At 36.3% G+C, this 20575-nt stretch overlaps 2 protein-coding genes across 2 annotated transcripts; both read right to left on the bottom strand.

Moving 5' to 3' along the window:
• Positions 1-289: 289 nt before the first annotated feature.
• LOC6644365 (sialin) lies at positions 290-4914 on the bottom strand. The gene is made up of 4 exons (XM_002066754.4): positions 4643-4914; positions 1205-2233; positions 855-1141; positions 290-787 (listed from the first exon to the last, which is right to left on the bottom strand). Exons 1-4 carry the CDS (start codon positions 4680-4682, stop codon positions 599-601), a joined length of 1545 nt encoding a protein of 514 aa, XP_002066790.1. The 5' UTR covers positions 4683-4914; the 3' UTR covers positions 290-598.
• Positions 4915-9926: 5012 nt separating this feature from the next.
• Positions 9927-19623, bottom strand: LOC6644364. The gene is made up of 5 exons (XM_002066753.4): positions 19245-19623; positions 13428-13892; positions 13147-13369; positions 11332-11624; positions 9927-11266 (listed from the first exon to the last, which is right to left on the bottom strand). Exons 1-5 carry the CDS (start codon positions 19423-19425, stop codon positions 11145-11147), a joined length of 1284 nt encoding a protein of 427 aa, XP_002066789.1. The 5' UTR covers positions 19426-19623; the 3' UTR covers positions 9927-11144.
• Positions 19624-20575: the final 952 nt, after the last annotated feature.

Raw genomic sequence — 20575 nt, 5'->3', positions numbered from 1 at the left:
ATATTGACAATTTATTGTCAAATTGGACTTCCGATAGGTTTCCTTATCATGAACCAACCAACTCATTCAGATAGACATGGAGTAATCAGACATATTTATAGCCACAATAGTACGAACATACATACAAATGTATCTATGTATCCAAATAGATAAATTAGTCACAGATTGTTTAATCGCAATATTTATGAGTTGGATCATGGACCTTGATATAAAAAACATATTTACTTTTCAATTGGAATTCGATGTACGCATGTAGACCTAAAATCAATTATTTTGAAAATCATTGCCATTGAATACTACGACATCGCTTTATTTGTAGATAACTTTTGAAATCTAGGGTGTTAAGTACATTAGGCGGGCTTGAGTTGTCTTGGAGGTACAGAGATACTCGTACTTAGTGTTATAGCGAAACTAAAAACTATATAATTGGTAATTGGTAGTTAAGTATTTACAGTCCGGTGGTACGACCGTCAAGTTGGCCGTTAGTCGGTGCATGCTCTGTTCAAAAGTCATCTTGAGTTGCAGATTGCAAAATTGATCATGGGAAACGAGATTACGATTACGCTTTTGGTAGTAGCGGCGACGACGGATCCTGTAGTTAAGGCTTGGCAACGGGCACAGTTTCCTTCAGTGGAGTTTTCTCGTCCTTAGCCTCGGGATCCTTTTGGACGCCGGCCTTATTCCAGGACTGTTCGCTACCAGAACCCAAGAAAACAAAGACCAGGAACTCCAGAGCGAAGAGAACAATGGTGACACCGAAAATGATGCGCCAAGCTCCAATGTTTTGCTACAAAACGAACAAAGAGGGAACAAATTAGGTGGAATCACTTATGATGCCATGGGAGTGGTCTTACATTTCCATGGGTAACAAAGCCAACAAAGAGAGGCACCACAATGCCGGGCAAGGTGGCTGCTGTGTTCGTTAAAGCCACCAGAGTTCCAGCGAAATTGGGTGCAATGTCGATGTGATTCGAGAGGAAGCCTGAGAACATGGCGCCCATGGCAACAATACCCACAGACATCACGGTGACGGCTTCATAGTGCCGGCAACCGATGTAGCAGAGAACCAGCAGACAGATGCCCGGAATGATAGTGCATATGGAGGTGGCCGTTTTGCGAGCAAACGTTGTCGAGATTTTTCCTGCAGAATGAAAAATTGGTCAAATTTATTGGTTCACACTAAATCTGTGGAGGAATAACTCACCCTTGGCTTGTAGTGTGTCCAGGAGCTTGCCAAGACAAATACTGAAAATGATCATCGGGAAATATGGCAGAGCACTGAGTGCCGCATTGCTCGCCACATTGAACTTGAGGACTTGCTTCATGTAGAAAGGAATCTCGATGAGGAACATGTACCAACCAAAGTTGCTGCATGTATGAGCAATCAGAATGGCCCAGAAGGGAACCGATGTGAAGACCTTGCCCCACGGTACAGCGGGATGATGTTCCGTCTTTTCCTCAGTGCCCAAAGAACTGGTGATCATTTGACGCTCCTCGGGACTGATAAACCGCTGCTTATTGGGATTATCCTGTACAAGAATCACCCACAACAGCATCCAAATGCAACTGAGGGCACCCATGACATAGAATACCGATTCCCAACCCCACTCGGCGGACAGGAGACCAGCTAGAAGAATGGACAGGGCGGTTCCAGCAGAAGTGCCCACATAGATAATGGTCGACATGACCATTCGTTCGGTTGGAGGAGCCCACGACGCAATCATGACATGCATGGCCGGGAACGAAGCTCCACCTCCCACACCCTCCAGCACTCGCATCAGAATAAGACCCCCGTAGTGAAGTTTCGTGAAGACAGGCGTTAGCAGGGTACAAACGACGTTAATGGCGACGGAGAACAACATCACCCATTTAGCTGAGAAGTTCTCAGCCACATGGGCCAGAGGAATCTGGGAGACCAGATACCCCCAGAAATAGCAACTCAACAGGGTGCCCTGCAGGGGTTCACTCCAATTGAAGGGTCCGTCCTCAACGACAGACGTCTTATTTGTGGGTTCGCCCGGTGGCGAACACTCCTCCGGCAAGTCTTGGGTGGGCGCCAATGCTGATACATTCAACTGCAAGTGTCCGTGTCCTAGGTCGACATTAGCTGCCTTAATTGCCGTGTGATTCACCATGGCCACCATGGCAACACTGAGGTTCACCTTCAGGCCATACACAATGGCCATGCCAATGGATCCAAGCAGGGCCAGAACATAGCGGGCTGGCACGAGTTCTGTGGGTGAAAATAACAAATAATTTAGTTGTATCAAAATTTGGGATGGGTCAGTGTTGAATGTCTTCCACGCGCCTCAACATTTTCTCTTCAGGTGTAATCAAACCCAATTATGACCACTCCCCGGCAGACACAAACACACAAATCACATAATTTATGGGGGTTTGTTTTCAATTTTCATTTCCATTTCTATTTCATGCCTGTCCAACATTAGCGGGTAACAAATGAATTTATATCGGCTAATTGTTATGATTCCATCAGTCTGCCTCAATATTTACAATTATGTATATCAATCGATTCGAGTGGGAGCTGCTTATCTGGGTTATTTTTTCATGTGTTTTTTTGGGCTTCTTTGATTAGTGTTTGCGCCCTCATAAATTCATTTCAAACGTGTCGACAAAAGATTTGAAATCTTAATAACTGTTTTCAAATGCTGCTTCTGGAATAGTACCTCAATGTTTATTGATTGTGCCCATGTGAAAAGAAAGAATAATAATAATCGTTTATTTTACTTTCGCACTTGCCTGCGAATTCCAAAGTCTCTCATCAGACATATACAATTGATATGCACAAGTAACTTAATGAAATGAGAACCTTTTCTATAACAAGTTCTACCTCAGATGTGTCTAAATATTTTGAATATGCCTTGTGAAAGAAATCTAAGCGATTAAACTGAACTGAAAACGAATTTTAGTGAATTTTATCTACGATCGTCTTAGTCGAAAAACTTGAGGACCAAGAGGTTTTAAAGGAAAGTTTTACAAGTCCGCAGAATCTTGTATATCCCTTTCCATGACTTTTTGTTTGCATATGGGAAATTCTGCAAAAAGGTCAACCACGGGATCCCACACAAAAAACCCAAAATCTTGCTGTTTTTTTAATATATGTATATTAACTAAAAGTGTAAAAATATAATATTTTTGGGTAGAAGTAGAGTGAAGGTAAGTTCAGTAGGGTTTTCCTACCTAAATTCGTTGTTTAAATAAGTTATTTGCATCTCATAGACATCTCTTTATTGTTTTTGCTTGTATTTTTTGCCTAAATACTAATGCAATGACTAATTTTAGTCATTGTGATTGCACTGGAACATCTTTTTGAGCCTTTTTAAAAAAAGAACATGGCCAATTTGCCAATCTAATTAATGCAGAAAATATTGAAAGTCCAAAATTCTCACACGATTTGCAGAGATTCAATATTTGAACTAACTGCTCTTTTGTGGCTTTCATCTCAAAAGATAAGAATCAGAGGTCCTCAATTGTTGATAGTTCTCTCAAAATGCTATATATATATACATATGTAAAATTAAAAATTGAATTTCGTGTAATTTATTTAACATTTAAAATTTTATTTTACTTTCGAAGGCGTGCAAAACCACCGCGGAAATGCCCATATGCTGATTATCCTATTCATATGCTTCACGGAATCAATCAGTTGAAGTAATTACATACCAAGAAGCCTTATATGTAATTTGTTAGATTCTATGCTGTGATTTTAGTAAACAAGATGGTATTATATTCAAGAATGCTCTTTGTAGATCTGGGCCAAAGGCACGGAGGGGGAAAGGGTGGGTCCTTAAATAAGTTACAATTCATGGGTTGTCGATTCAGCTACATAAGTCTCTGATTATCAGAATGCAAATGTATATATACTTGATTACGCTGAATACATTATACATTATCTGAGTTGCAAAAATAACTTACTCATTGATAAAAATTCAAGAAACTTTGAAATTTAAATATATATGTTCTGGGAATATAAAAATACTAGAATGTCTCATAAATATTGTTAGTTTATGCCAAGCTACTTATGAAATCAGCAAGTTTTTTTGAATAAGTTAAAATTTGTTGGCCTAGGTATAATATGGCAAAGATGAAATGTGGCAACGTGATGTCTTTTTTGCAAAAAAGAAAATAAAACACATAAAAATTGTATAAACTTATTGTTTATATTGTTGACTTCTAAATGACCTTGCTCAAAATATTCAACTGGAGGAATTTTTAAATGTTGACAGACATTTTTTTGGGATAACAAGAACAAAAAATTTTATTAGCCCAGGGAAGAAGGCGTAGTTCTATAAAAAGACGCAAAAACTCCAATAAGAAGGATACACTCACACACAAAAACACTTAAGCATACACACACACACACACAAACACACATACATATATGGTTATTTATATAGGTACAGAGTCTTCGGTTCACGGATATGTACGACCTTTCGGCCGGTTTTAAGGTCAAATTATGGTTTTCCAAAACATTTCCTCATTGTCTATGGGCGGAGGAGGAAACTTTCATCAGAAAGTGAATCACATTCAGACACTTGTTGCACTCGCATTCCTCCGCTGATGCACAGACCGAATGCATTTGTGAAATTTTTCCCACCACTTCCCACCAACCAGATACACTTACTGCCTAATACACTGCCCTTTGCGGGCACTTCCTCTGGCATATTGAAGCTGCAGCTGCTGGGTTAGAACTAAACCGAGAATTCTTTATGCAAACAGAAGAAGAATCTAGTTTGCCTGCTTCTTATTCGTTTTTTTATTAAACAGTTGTTTTAGTTATTTAAACACCGCGCGCGCGTTTAACCGAGAATCCCCAAATCCAAATATTCCAATCGAATTTTGAGACTGCGACACGTGCGTTGCCTGAGACGGTTGCGGACCAACTGAACCCACCCGCTGGAATGCTCTTGGTTTACATTTTGTTTTTTGGGGACTCTTTCAAAGCCATTTTGTTGTGCGTGTGCGTATGCGTGTGTTTGTATGCGAGCGTGTGTATGTGTGTGTGTTTGTGTATTTGGTCTCATTTTTGGGATCTGGTTCTCATGACATGGCCAGGGGACCCGGCGTGCCTGTCGGCCGTCGCGTAGATATGATTTTATTTGTGTTTGTATCTTGTGAAAAGGCAAACTCTTCGTTTTGGCTTCGGTTCGTTTCAGCTCGTGACGTCACAAAATATTTCATACAAATTTCATTTTATTGCGTCGCACATTGGGTCGGCTATTACAATTATCGAAACGAAATTTACACATCAAAGATTTATTAAAAGCTCATTCGTCCATTGTTCTAATAGGAGTTATAAGATTTAAATCCAAAATGTTAAAATTTATTATCTAAACTATTTCTAATAAAGCAACTTTTTTTGGACAAATCGTTTCTATGGAATCTACTTATAAATATATATAGTTGTCTAATTCTGATTGAATTTACCACAAATTTGGTAATGTTATGTAAATGAAAACTACTTAAGTTTCACATGAAAAAGCAAACACTAAAATATTTTAAAATAGGTAATTAATATTTATATAAATATTGTTTACTAAGGTCACAAGTATTTGTTTGTTATGAAATGTTTTGGACGATTTAAAATGATTTTTAATTGCAGTTGCAGTCATAGTTTGGCCTCTTTTGCCACACTGTGAGCCTCAAAACTGGTTTATGTCTTGGCTAAATAGATGTGTTCTTGGTTGGACTTCCAATTATTATTGAACTAATGAAATTCATGATAGGAATGATGAAAAGCAAAAGTGTTGTAAATAAAGTTTAAGTTTTCATTTCAAATCAGTTTAAATTTTATATTTTCATATCCTTTTAACGGGTTTACTATAAATGCTTCATGGAACTGCCAAATCTTGCCCTTTTTCCTTTTAACCGAAATCATAAAAATAACTTAGCCGCCCGGGCTATCTTAGAGACCCATCCAGATCTGTTTTAACTTTAAGACTCTAACAGCTAAGTGTATAAATAATTCAGTCGGCAACGGATCCTCAGGATAAACTTGACAGACATTGACATTTCGTTTCCATGAAGACTTTTAGCTAGTATCTATAAAAGACACAAAAACAATTTGGAACCGAGTATTAAGAGTTTAATATTTTTGTAAAAATCCTTAATATTGAGACACAGAAACAGACTTTAGGATATGGCAATATTTAATGATCAAAGATTTTAAATAAAGTTAGTTTTCTTTAATATTATAATTTACTTTAATTAACCCAATCAATTTCTTGTATGTGCGAACATAAAATTTTGATTCTTGAACTCGAACGAAAGAAAGACAACAAGTAGTTTTGAATATAAGATTGGAAGCTCCAATTTCAAGATCTCGGTGCCTTTTCGTGTTTTTATGGTTTGTAATCAAGTAATAGACACCAACTGTTTGAAAACCAATAAGACCAATCGAATTGGAACATTATTGATGAAAATTATGTCTAGAGTCTAGGCAGACAAAACAAAATAAAACTAAATTTTTGTCGTGCCAATAAAACAAAAAATTAGTCCGCATTTTGTTGTAATGATCTTTATCAGCATCAGCCATCAGCATCAACAGCAGAGTCAATTGACCTACATATACATATAGTATATGTATGTCCGTCTTCCTGAGCGTTTACTTCATTATCAAGATCCAGGATACTATGGAAATTTCCGAGTTGTGCCTAGAAAATAAACTTGTTGCCATTGTATAGCTAGCTTGACAAAAAACGATGTAAAGTTTAAAAACTTTATGCATCAAATTGAAATTAAATTAAAATAAACTTAAAACTGCGATTAAATTAAACAAAAACAGTGTTTCTAACTTTTATTTAAATTAAACGTATATTTTTAGTAAAACTTCTTAAAGATCTTATTAAAATAGGGTTATCAGCTCAATCCAACTAACTTGAATTCCCATTTTCAAGATCAAACCATATTGAAACAGTAAGTAGGTATTCATATGTATTTAATATTTCCTCATTGCTAGTCATGGTACGTATTATATTCATTCACTTTCTATGTGCATATAATAGACAAATTTGTGATTACGACGCCTTACACAACATTCCTGCCAATATCCAAATATGTGGTTATACCTTCATCTGTATGTACATAAGTTTGTATATTTTGTGGATTATTAAACATTCAAAACGCGTGCATAAAATTAGTATAAATATGGTAACCGAAATAAGCCGAATAGGTCTATCGAAGCCATCAACTGTCTCAGTCAAGTTACTATTGTTTTATCTCTCTCAAATGAATTTTCAATCAGTTTGAAGATGTTTATACACACTTCAGTAATCCATTGTATTATTTATTAATTAAGCACTAATAGGTAAAACTAACGTACTATGATCTGCCTGAAATGGAAAATATAAGTCTCATGACAAAAGGTGTGACATCGTGTGGAGCGTATATGATCAACTTTAGCAAAGAATATTCAATGGGATCTTCTTCATTCAAGATTTGAGTTGCCCTTTTGGATGAGTTTCGGTCGATGTGTTCGTAGTGAAAAATGTAAAAGGGGAATGCAAATACATATATATGTATATATTCTCAATTTGACCGGCTTTAAGCTCTAGTGCCTTTTGCAGTGGCCTGTGCAAAACTTACTCTCTCTATATATACAAACAAATATACAATACAAATTAATGCCCCCTTTTTGTTCTGCCTGTTTGCCGCTACGAGTATATCTTTTTATATTTATTTATTCTACTTTTATCGCTTGCGTCCATATGGCCAAATGGGGTATATACGTTTCATGTAACAGCAAAAGCTCAAAATATATTATTTGTACATGTCACTTTAAAATATATTTTAGTCAAATTGGTTAAGAGTTTTGTAAGTCTGTCTGTCTCAAATGCCGAATTTCCGCCAAAGATTGTACTACAAGTTTAATTAGCATATCGTATGCAAATTTGTCATTTATAAAGGTATATTATAGAATTATAGACTTTTGTATTAGTAAGATTATTAGGTACCTAATAAACAATCTTTTCACATGTAAAATTACGCTCAAGGTGGAGTTTGCGTTAATCCAGACGGACGGACATGACTACGTTATGAGTTCATCTCTCCGTGAGAATCAATATTCTACTTAAGTCTACAATAGTCAAGTTGGTTAAGACTTTTCTAAGCCTGTTACTCTTAAAAGTCGAATTTCCGATAAATATTGTACTACAAATTTAATTAGCATATCGTATGCTAATTTTTCCATAATATATATTATAGAACTATAGATAATTCTGTTTGGATATTAATATAATTATCTGCCTATCGAAATTATTATTCGACCGCTCCTTCCTACTACATAATATAGTCATCCAATTTTAATGAAATGACTTAAACGTTTTAATGAGAGCTATAAAATAGTCCCGAGCCGGACGGACATGGCTACCTACATATATAACATACGAGTTTTTGGTACCGGCAATAGAAGAGCATTTGTAGTAGAATTAGTAAGCATATTTCCAAGTCGACTCTGCAACATGCCACCGAGCCAAATGTGCAAGTATTGTTTTTATTTGACCTTTTCCAAACACGAAATTACTAAAAAAAAAATAATTTAAAAATTTTTGGTTATTTTTAGTTAACAGAAGTGTTTAAGGACATAGGAATTTCTCGCTTGACTTGGCCGGGAAATTCGTCCGACTTAAACCCTATTGGCCACTTATGGCACGAAATGAAACGAAAAGTGGCAGACCAGAAACCACAAAATAAGTTGCAGCTGATTTCGTCCTTGGAAAATATCTGACAGAAGTCAGAAACTAACGAAATATATAAGTCCTTTTTTTGTAACTTTAATTTAAAATATGAAATTTTGAAAACCCTTCGGTATAGATTACGACTTATTCCTCTTAGTAATCTTTACAGTTTATTAAATAGTATTTAATTGTCAAAGGAACCCTAATGATTTTTCTACATTAAAGGACACTACTTTGAATATGCACATCCAACAGAAATCGCAGACCTTTCCAATTTCTACATATTGTTTACGTTCTTCAATTTCAAAACAAGCTAATCAAAACATTGTCTAGACTTGGGATAGCTATACTTTCATTTCCATGTTTATGTTTTGTTTAAAACAAAACTTTTTGTTACTTTGATTCAGAACATACAGAAATGAATCCAAATAAATCCCAAAAAATTGGTAGGAAAGGAGAAGGTTCTTCTGAATTCATCTACTTAATATTTTGCTAAACATTCTACTTTGCGACTATTTCTAGGGTATTTAATGAATGATTTAAACAAAGTATACCTACATATGGCACTTCCTGGTATTCCTATTCCTATTAGTTTTATCTCGCCATGCTCCAACAATGCGACATTGTACATATTTACCTGGTTAGGTTTTGTTTGCCATCACTCACATCAGTGGGTGATGACGAGGGGAGGGTGGCAAGAGGAACTGAAGCAATACTTAAACAAAAGGTTAAATCTTTTATATCGTATATAGTCGCCACGATAACTGAATGATGAAACTGTCTCAATTTTTGTTTAGACCACGCGTGTGCGTTTTTCTTTATAGTTATTTAATTGGTTTTTATTCAATTTTTGCACACACTTTAATAGGAAAGAATTCTTTACCACATACAAACATATATGTATATGATATTAATTCTCTTAGTTGTTAATTGGCCTTCATTGAATTGCCTTCCAATTTTTCAGAGTTCTAGGTTGCTGTTGTTTTTTGGATTGGATTGACGTTGACAACAGACAAGAGAACTGCGACATTGCTTGGTGATTGGTGACACATGATTCGCCATGGTAATAGAATTTGATCAATTGCTACCCATCTATGGCCATGTCTATTACAAGATATTCAAAAATTCTATCACCATTGATGAAAAGAGAGAAGAGTTCATTGTGCTTCTAATGGGAGAAGGGTAAAAAATGTCCCACTTTGTTGGCCTTGTCTTGTGATTTTCCAAAGTAAATTTTCAAACCAAAAATATATTTTATTTAGTTATAAATCAGTTAAGTTTTTGTTGTAAATTAATCTATTTAAATTAAGCTCACATAAATCAACTTAAATAGTGAAAAATTAATAGCAAAATGTCTGAACAAATTGCGTAAGAGAGAAAATGATTTTCTTTAATAATTATTTGAGTGTATTTAGTTATATATATATAATGTCTTTACATATATGTTTGTATATATATATATATTAAGTTTTTTGTTTGGATTTTTGTTGCAAAAAACAGTCAGACAATTTTGTTTCATCAAATAAATTTATATGTCGCCTCCTTTCCGTTTTCCTTTTGGGCATTTAAATATTTAAAATATTTATGCACTGAGCCACTTAATCGTTTTGACAAATAGGATTATGTGTGTATATCTATATATATATATGTATATGTATGTATGTATATTATTTATATGGTTTTAATTTATATTTAGGTTGCGGATATACATAATATTTAAAATAGACATCATTGTCATACATTTGTTTTTTATCGACATCTTGTCCTCAAGTCGGCGATCGTATGTTCTGGTTTTTGAAGGAAGGAAATACAGTTTGTAGCACAGTGTAAGATCGAGGTTGATGGCGTCTCATAGAAAATATATGCACATATATATATATATATTATGATATTTATAGATTTAAATATTAAAGCAAATCAGCAGATATAATCTGGGAGCTCGGTTGTAATTGTATTTATCGATTGTTCATTCTTCTCTGTAATTTGCTTTCACTTTCTTTCTTTTGTACTACCTCGGAAGCCTCTAGTTTGATAAGTATATATATCTATATAGATACTGTAGTTTAATTGTACACTTAGTTGCCATACATAGACATCGATAAGTTAGGTTAGATTAGGTTAGGTTAGGTTAGGTAAGGTTATGTTTTGGTTTTGGTTTCGGCTATGTAAGAATCCATTGGACAAAATCGTAAAACCCTGTGTCAGTGTTTCAAAAACATTGATTTGATTATGCTTTCATTTTTGACATACAATATTTCGTAGGTAGTAATATATATGTATAACAATAATTTAATTGTTTTTCTTTGCTGTTTTTAAAATTGAAATTCTACACAAAAATTGCACAAGATTTTTGACGTTCATATTTGACTTGCTCTGTCTCTCTCTCACTATAATTCTGTCTGCCTTTGATTTCAACAATTGCATCATTAAAACAAAGATATTGGAACATATTTAGAAATACTTTTCGCCCTTATAGCTGGGTCCACGTTCGGCCACAGGTTCGTTCATGAACTGACTCTGGCTAACAGAACGCTTCTTCTTGGCCACCATAAAGCGCTTAGACGATCCGAAACCTAAAGGAAGACATCACATTGAATCTGTTTATCTGTATCAAAGTATTTCCAATTCCTCTACTTACGGCCATTGATCGATCCATATTTGTGTTGCCGGGGCATATAATCGTATTTCATTAGTTGGGGCTCCACTGGCATGCCATAGTAGTCCACCAGAGAGGGCTGCGCTTGAACGGAGACAGGACTCTCTAGCCAACTGCCAGGTGGCAAATATTCAACATCTTCGTTATTCATCAGGGGGGCAGATACAGGTGCACTCTCCACATCGCTTTCCTTACGAGCACGTTCACCAGCCTCGACCAGAGCCACCAATGCCAACATATCGGCGGGATTGAGTTTGGTGGTGTCCCGTTTTAGGCTGAAATAATAATCAAAATGGGGACATTAATAATATATCACACTTATGTTCTGCAAAGTTTTAATGAAGTCACTAGGAACATACACCTCTTTTAACCCTAACTAGGATCTACACAATTGTTAATTTTCTACATCTTCTCTTTTTACATGCCCTAAAACTCAACTACTAAAACTCAGTTAATCTGTTTTAGATGAGAGAAATTTAGGTTTGCCTTTCGTGGAATTCTTTGTACACATTCTATACTCATCGTTCCTTAAAAGTCAATCAATCAATATGCTCTTTTAGTTATAGGTAAATGGTTTAAAGATCAGGCAAAGATTTCCTTGAAGATCTAATCTCAATTCAATGAAGGATTCAATTCACATTGAACTTATAGCAATGAACAATATCAATGATCCATTATAAAGAAGAAACTATAATCTTTTTCAGTTTCAGGTTACAGTTTCTTCTTGTTTCTTGAAGTTTGAAGTTTGGGAATGGTTCGTCCTTCCACCAGACCTCTGAATTGGTCCCTGACTAGATATCTTAACTGGCTACATTGACATTTTTGCACTACTACTTGACTAAACTTGTCGCAAGGTCAATCATGAAAATTAAGAATTAGCAACGTATTTTACAAACAATCTAAACAAATATTTGAACTTACGATATTTTTTGTTTACTGTTAGAAGAGATACTGACATTTGGAGGTCTTTAAAAAGTGTCCAATCATGATTCATGATTTGATTCGTGCCATATAAGTGGCTGTGCAATACGATTCACGAGATATTTAGGAATAATTGGATCAGATGTCTAAAAACTAGCTTTTTGCGAATACCTCGAAAACTGTGCTTAAGAAAAATGTTGCGTTTCGCGTTTCAATTCGAAGGTTTACTTTTGGTGCAACTAGTGCAATATATTAAAAAGGTAAATTACTAAACTGAGACCCTTCGACCATATGAAACTATGCTATTTAGGTTATACAAAGTATTTTTAACCCATAATATACATATATCTAATTAAACTCTGTTTTAATGATTGTTGAGAAACTAGATTTTGGTGACACAATTTCCCTTAAATATTCTTGTAAACTTTCGTGAACTTTGTGCTGTTTACAATCGAACTGAATAGGGACCTGAAAAACGAGTGAGGAGTGCATATAAGAAAACCACATAATGTTATATCCATTGGGATTGATTTTGAATCGGTTATTCATTTAATCTAATTGTTGGTTACATCACAAAACTTCTTTTTATTACCCCTCAAAGACAACCAAATCGAAATATCACTAAGGATAACTTTGTTCCTTTAATATACTAGGAATAGATTCCATAACTTCAATTATATCTAAATTGTATTCTTTTGTTAATCAATCGAAATCTACTGAGACGGCGAAAATTCCCAAAAGTTTTCTTCATTCTTAAATTTGGAAGTTCCTGCACTTGAAACAATCTTTAATCAGCTTTTTTTTTTTAAATATTTGAAAGTGGCTTTCATTTAATAATCTCTGAAAATAATTAAATTTTTTATTTTGAACACTTACCGCATATCTCCGTATCGGCGATATTTGTTCAAGTTAATATTCTCGTTGGCCAGGCCGTTTTCCATGTTGTAGTAGATGCCTCGTTTGTTGCGCTCATCTAGATTGTAGTTGCGATTGGCGTAGGTGAGGGGCACAGACAGGGGAATGCTCTCCAAGTAGGCTTCAGCATTGAGCAGATTCTGCAGGTTATCATATGCCTTGTTCCGGGCACTGGAGCTGCTCACTAAAGTGGAGGATAATGTGATGTACCCAAAAGAGTTGTTAAGTAATTAGTTACTTACATCGCCGCTCTGGGGCATATTCGTCCAATTCCTGAAGATCGCGGTCCGAGTAGCCAATAGGAACTGGCACCGAGACTGGAGCTGTAGCTGCTCCGGATGCCGACGGTTCATATTCATCTGCCCACATGCCGCTGGGCACGTCGTAATCATTGGAAGCGGCTGGCATATAGGGATTGTACTCGTAGTTAATGCCTCGCTTATGCAAAGTGGAACTGGCTGCCTCCTCTAGGGCTGTCGGATCATTCTGCTGCAGTTGACTGCTCTGGGCAGCTGCAGCGGCCACAGCAGCCAAAATCTCATCATTGGAAGGGAGAGCATAGATGCCCGCTCTTTGTTCTTGGGTATTCGTCGGGCTTCTTGCGGCCGGAGCATTACTAAAGGAAGCTGGAACAATTTCCGGACTTGACTTTTTGTCGGCAGGTGCCACAGTGGCCGCCACATTGACATCCTCTGGTGACCGTTTCACTATGGGGGACAGAGAGAGAGAGAGAGAGAGAGAGGGAGGGAAAATGAAATTGAAATTTTCTATAGCCTGCCTGCAATTTCCATTTCCATTTAGACTCGACATTGAAGTTGATTCAATAAATTCAATTTTACCCCCCCACCGCGTTGCCAAAAGCAATTAGCCGCCACAGGCCAACACGGGCGCCAAGTTCCATAATTGTTTTATACACTCGAATACATATTTTTTCCCATTTGCCACAACCGCTAATTGGAATTGGCGCTGTCAAAGTCTTGTTTGTATATTATGACCATAGAATATGGTAGTTTGTGATATTAGCAGAAACCCCTAACAGTCGACCTAATCATATTTTCTGTTCCTTCAATTCACGCAACGCTGAGCCTGCTAATTAAAACTGGATCAACTGTTAATCAAACTCTTCTCTCCATCTGCTCCGTCACAACTGCTAACCCGAGATCAATTAACTATTCCTAACACTAACACGCATCTGGCTGAGAAAAACCATGAGAGATTCACATGTCCACCAAGTGAACCAAGTCGCTGACGTGACTTAAACCAACCAGATACCAAATTTCCAAGGTTTTCATAAAATGCCAAAGAAATGTTTGTCAAATCAATGTTGTGTGTGTCGTATGTGTGTGGGTATATATAATAAAGTATGATGGGGATTTTTTACTATACTGATAACAACACGCTTATCTACTTAGCACCCCTCGATAGCGGAATGCTTTATGGGGGGAATCGGGAACTAAGCGTAGATAAGACGGAATCGATTATGACCTATACTATATAATTGACAATCATTATGGATGTTATTAACTTTGCACATTCAAATTTTGTTTTGTTTTTGTTGCCATTTTTATGGGGCCAACACCCAAGAGAAGTAATAAAGAAAATTAATTTTGGAGCACTTCAAATTGAAAGGAATTTTAGTTATTCATGCTATATCAATAACTGACTTTAAATTTATTGCAACAATGCAGTTAAAGTTCAACCATAAAACATACTTTGGAATTGGAATAGTTTTTACAGTTAATAGCTTTACTTTATAATCCATTTGTTTAGAATAGTTTAAGAGATTAGTTTAAAAGACAACCACATTGATGTATTTGGTTTGAAAAGGTTTCTGCCTGACATACAGTGGTGGACACGAATTTATGACGTTTTTTGTTTTTGTCTTTAGTTATGATTTCCTCAGCTTCTAAGTAACCCAATGAAATATATTTCTGCAATTAGTTCGTTCTTGTATTAAAATGATGGACCGTAAAAATGGTCAACTTAGCGGGGCACATGTTTAAGACTTTTTGCTAAAATCTTTAATATAACATAAAGAACTATAAACTCTGAAAAAGTTGTAGACCTAGCAGAAATAAGATTAACTGAATTACCGAATTTTTAATTTAGCCTCAACTTTCGATTTAAACCCTGAATTTTGTATGGATTTTTTTGGTCATTTGGTCGAGGACGTTTTACGACACTAATTTATACTAAAGAACTATACTAAAGTACTTTTGAATTGAATTTCCCGTGGAATGACATAATTTTCATTAAAATAGGATGAAAATAAGATATTGTATCAATACAAATATTTTATTAAGTTACTTAGGAGCTGAGAAAACCATAACTAAATTAAAATGAAGTAAGTAAGTCGTCTCGCCGACTTTGGTATACCATACACCAGTAAAGCAAATATTTCAAGCATTTTCACATGCTTCTTACAAGCATATCTTAGTATCTCGCTCACTCAATCATACGAGCACCCTAGCGCCCCCACCAGCCAACGGCCAACTCCGGCCTTATGGAAAAACGTTTATATGCATAACTCGACTGTTTTTTATCCGATTTTGATCAAATTTGGTATTTTGATAGATATTAGTATTAAATTTAAGTGTGCCAAATTTGATTGCATGAGGTAAAAAAATACGGGAGATAATCAAGTTTTTCAAATTACGGGGGCGGAAAAGGGTGTGGCAAAATTTTTATACATACAAAATGTGTGCATTTACTAAGCGAATATACATACCAAATATGGTGTCTCTAGCTAGAATAGTTTTTGAGATAAACACTTTTTTTAAATTGCGGGGGCGGAAAGGGGCGTGGCAAAAATTTGAAATAAACTTGATCACTCTACATACTACACGAGTCTACATAAAAAATTTGGTGGCTCTAGCTCTTATAGTCTCCGAGATCTAGGTGTTCATACGGACAGACGGACGGACGGACAGACGGACATGGCTAGATCGACTCGGTTGTTGATCCTGATCAAGAATATATATACTTTATGGGGTCGGAGATGCTTCCTTCTGCCTGTTACATACATTTTGGCGACTTTAATATACCATTTCACCCTATGGGTGTATGGTATAAAAACATCGTCATAAATTCGTGACCACCACTGTATCTTACTTCTTTCTCAATTTGGCCAAGGGATACTTTTATTTAATAATATGAGACATAGCAAATCTTCTTAAATTGGAAAGTTTTTGAGTCTTTTATCGTACTATTATCCACATTTGCCTTTGCTCCACTCTTGGCCACTCAAACTATTGCGAAAATCAAATGGAATTATGTTTCATTTACCAGAATCTATAAACCTATTAAACCAGGTACTTTATCGTCCACCTGTGTACGTATAGTAGAAATTACTACACAACTAATTAATTACATTTTTCTAAGAAACTGTTGAAAATGATTGAGAACTTTCTATTCGGACAGATTTTGTTTTGCTCAATATTCTTGACTGTTTTATTATCCTATTTTCAATTAATCCTAATGGAAAATTGTAAAAACGTACGTTTACATATTTTTTCAACATTCCATTGGTCCTGCTCACTATTTATAATCGCCACTTAACCCAATTTTAGTAGCTCCCTTGAGGCATAAGCAGCAGCATTTTCCAGAAACTCAAGCATATGTTTGTGTTTGCCTTGTTAAACGATTCCAAGAATCCTTAGGCGGAGACACAGTCCACACAGTTTTTCCCCCAGCCATAATTTAGTCCTGCACTGTTTTTCATATTTTCTGCCGACAACAACATCTAAAATATACCACCCTGCTACAGCTCTTTCCCCTTCCTCCCCCATTCACCATTTCCGTCGAGCGATGGGTATACACATAAATAAATAAAACAGGCAAACTAAATTACATGCGCTGACGTCTGCTGACGTCGGTGTGGTCGTACATACATATGTATGTGTGTATGTATGTATGTGTGTATGCCTCATCATTGTCATTGTCCTTTCACTGCAAAAGCAGGGAATGTTGTTGCCACTTGGCTAACATGAAAATATTCACTGAACTGTAAAAATATCAACAAGTTGTTTGCTCTTCAATTTTTACCATATACCTACTACACGCACACACACACACACCTACCGTACACACACACACCTACCTACCTATCTACCTAGCTACATCATTATGGAATAGAGGGTGGCTGGCAATTGGGTGTTGGCCCCAAAGTGATGGACTAGCAGCTGCTGCTTAAGGACAGCCCCAACAACAGCAACAGCAAGAACAACCAACACAATTAACACAACGGCAAAAGCATCCTTGAGGCTGCCTTTGTGCTACTGGACCAGGGACCAGGGACTAGCACTTACGAAATAACTTAATAATAACAGCATATGGTTAAATGTATTATACGAAAATGGAAATGTCTCCTTGGCGCTTGGCTCTTGGGTAAGCCTTAGCCTGGCGGCTATATGGCCAAAGTAATAGAACTTTGCGGTCGACTTTGGAGTCACAATTTGGTTTTGGTTACAGCTATTGAGTCCTTGCTATTGCATGAATATTTAATAGCCATTCAATGATGGTTCTGTGTGGGTGTATGTACCTATAGAAATCCATGCCCCACCCAAAACACATTCTTTGGCATAAATATTTAATATTTAAACTTTTTCAAAGGCTTCTGGCTTTAATGAGATTTGAATTCTTCATGGGAAACTAATGTATTATATATCATAATTAATTGAATTCAGTTATATAACAATTACATACATATTGAAGTTATATGCATTGAATATATGATAAATACGCCAAAGATAAATTTACTTAAGGTAAATTTTCTTAAAATATGGAAACTGGAAATCCTATCTCAAAGATCACAGCGGGAAGATTAAGTTTAAGTAGGATCAAAGAGATTTTTTATTCTAGTTGATTTTCACTATAAATGTTTATTAACGAAACTAACTAAAAGTGCTGATAATTTAATGGGAAATGGGTTGAAATATTTGCTTAATTCTCGGACTTGAAGTTGTCAGAAAATGTTGCCAAACTTTGTTTGGTTAAAACGGATTCAAGTTTCTTTACACAATGATGATGGATTTATTAGATATTGCTCGCCCTCTCTAAGAATAAGAAGGGGAACCACATGTGCGTATGCATGTGTAGGGTTTATTTAGATCTTTAGTGCATACTTTCAGGCGCATCCTTTAAGATGAGAGAAATAAAGTTGTAAGCGTAAGGCTTAACAGCTTGCGGCAAGAAAGTCTTAAAGAAACAAATTTATAATGTGGGCGATGCGGTTAAGATGGGCACCAGCAGCCGAGGAGTGGGCGATGAGATGGGCGACAGCAGCAGGACCGATAAAAAAGAAGAACCAAACTTTTGCTGAACTCAAAGTCTAAAAATAGAAATGAAATCGCGCTCACGTACACACACACACACACACACACACACACATAGAGAAGTGCACACTCAAAGAGGCTGGCTGTCGTCCGCCATGTTGTATGCCAGACGCCTACGCGATTTTCTTCTACGTACCTCACACACACACACACACACACAGAGCCATATATGCATGTAAACGTGTATGTATTTATGTACATGTGATAGTAATGATACACTAAGCCAGAACGCAGAATGGAAATTTTGTGAAAAACAGAGAGAGGTAGAGAGGTAGAGAGAGAAAAGTGAAGCGACAGCTGCGTCGGGGCTAAAAACACCTACGCAATTTCCTGTCAAACGTTAAGCGGGAAATGGGAAAAACTAAACGAAAATGAGGAACACAGAGCACAAGATGGAATCAGCCAAGCAGCCAAGCGGATGCCAGCAGACAGACCCTTAGCAAAAGCTAAGCTTAAATAAGCGTAGGCGTTTACTCTTGGTTAATATGCCAACACTCACACACACACACACACACACACACACACACACACACACACACACACACACACACACACACACACAATCGTTTACATTGTTCGGCAATGCCTTGTCCATTTTTCAAACATGAAATTTTTCAATGACCTTTAACATTAACTATGTATGTACGTGCTTTGCCTCCAGCCAGCGAAAGAAGGCGGAGCTCCGCCGACACATTTTCAAACAAAAAATTGAACTTTAACACTCACCTGCTGCCGGCTGTTGTTCCTGCTGCTGCTGCTGTTGTTGCTGTTGCTGTTGCTCCTGTAGCTTATTGTTGGCATTTGTCAAGAGTTCCGAATTTTGGGCCAACACAGATGTTGGCACTGCCCTGACCTTCTGGCCAATTAGGGCTATCAGGCCAACTACCATTACAATGGACAATTGCATTTTTCAGTCAAAAATAAGCCAACCAAAAAGGTGTTATGGAGATGTTTTCGATGATGGTTTTGTTTTCCTTAGTTTTTGGTGGGTGTTGGTGGTTATGGTGGTGGGACGGCCACTTTGACTCCTTTTTAGAACTCAACTCCTCAATGGCTCGTTGGCTTGGCTGGCTGTTCGCGCACTACGACTGTTCTGAATGAACTGACGTCCCAATGCTGCGGTGCAACAGTTTTTAATGTACTGGCCTCGATTTCGAGTTTGCAGACGCAATCCCCCTACCCTTACACCCAACGATGGGAACTGTTGTGTCTGTACAAAACCTACGTCACTGTCATTGATAAGAATTGCGGACCTCCTGCTTACGTATGTGGCCAAAACGCATGCGCAATGTCTGCACACAATCTTGCCCCTCATTTAACAGAACAACCCGAGACTGTTGCATGTCTATGTTACAACTTTTACGATCATTCTCATTTTCTTTTAAAGCGAATCAGAAATTGGACTAAAATAATTCCATTAAATAGTATTAAAAGCAACTTGGTAATCCAATCTCGAAAATTGGGACTCTCTTTGAACAAAAATTCCTAACGAAAAAGTTATTTTCAATCAATTTAGCTTTGCAGTTATTGACCTTTTTAATATGCAATTTCTTTTAATTTTTGTTAACTATAGAAGTTAAGTTTATCGAGGACTATCACTATATTTTTCGCACTATCATAGCCCTTGTGAATATGACTAATCTGTCGCCTTATGAACAATAACTACCGAAAGACTAATATCTAAGGTCCATTAGAATTTATGATTCTAGCAACTAAGTTTGAATTAATGTTCATCCTTAAAGTGTTAACTCTGAACTCCACTTAACTTAAGATGTAACAAAACAGAAGTAATGCAAATGTACAATATGTATCTATGCACTTATATTATTTGTAAGTTCAAATCATTCATTAGGCTCATCAAATTTCAATTGAATAGAAAATTTATCTAAGGTTTCGATTTTCATAGACTTGTACTTTTGTAAAGAGTATTTCAAATTAGTCAGATGTTTAAAATGCAGAGAAGGTGACGACAAACAAAATATAAACTTGATCAGCTTGAAAAGCCTAGTCTATGAAGCCATGTTCGTTTAGGAATATAGAAAAATCTGATTAAGATA

The sequence above is a fragment of the Drosophila willistoni genome (genome assembly GCF_018902025.1).
Source record: "Drosophila willistoni isolate 14030-0811.24 chromosome 2R unlocalized genomic scaffold, UCI_dwil_1.1 Seg167, whole genome shotgun sequence".
Classification (NCBI taxonomy): Eukaryota; Metazoa; Arthropoda; class Insecta; order Diptera; family Drosophilidae; genus Drosophila; species Drosophila willistoni.
The sequence above is the reverse complement of the archived record's forward strand: the minus strand, read 5'-3'. Positions and strand labels throughout refer to the sequence as shown.

Bases quoted from the DNA above. Each gene is read 5' to 3' on its own strand.
- LOC6644365 (XM_002066754.4), bottom strand. From the start codon at position 4,682: ATGCCAGAGGAAGTGCCCGCAAAGGGCAGTGTATTAGGCA. The intron at 2,234-4,642 runs GTAAGTGTATCT...TTTCACCCACAG, and splicing joins AAAGGGCAGTGTATTAGGCA to AACTCGTGCCAGCCCGCTAT. The intron at 788-854 runs GTAAGACCACTC...TTCGTTTTGTAG, and splicing joins GCTTTGTTACCCATGGAAAT to CAAAACATTGGAGCTTGGCG.
- LOC6644364 (XM_002066753.4), bottom strand. From the start codon at position 19,425: ATGCAATTGTCCATTGTAATGGTAGTTGGCCTGATAGCCCTAATTGGC. The intron at 13,370-13,427 runs GTAAGTAACTAA...CCTCCACTTTAG, and splicing joins ATATGCCCCAGAGCGGCGAT to TGAGCAGCTCCAGTGCCCGG. The intron at 11,267-11,331 runs GTAAGTAGAGGA...GTCTTCCTTTAG, and splicing joins ATATGGATCGATCAATGGCC to GTTTCGGATCGTCTAAGCGC.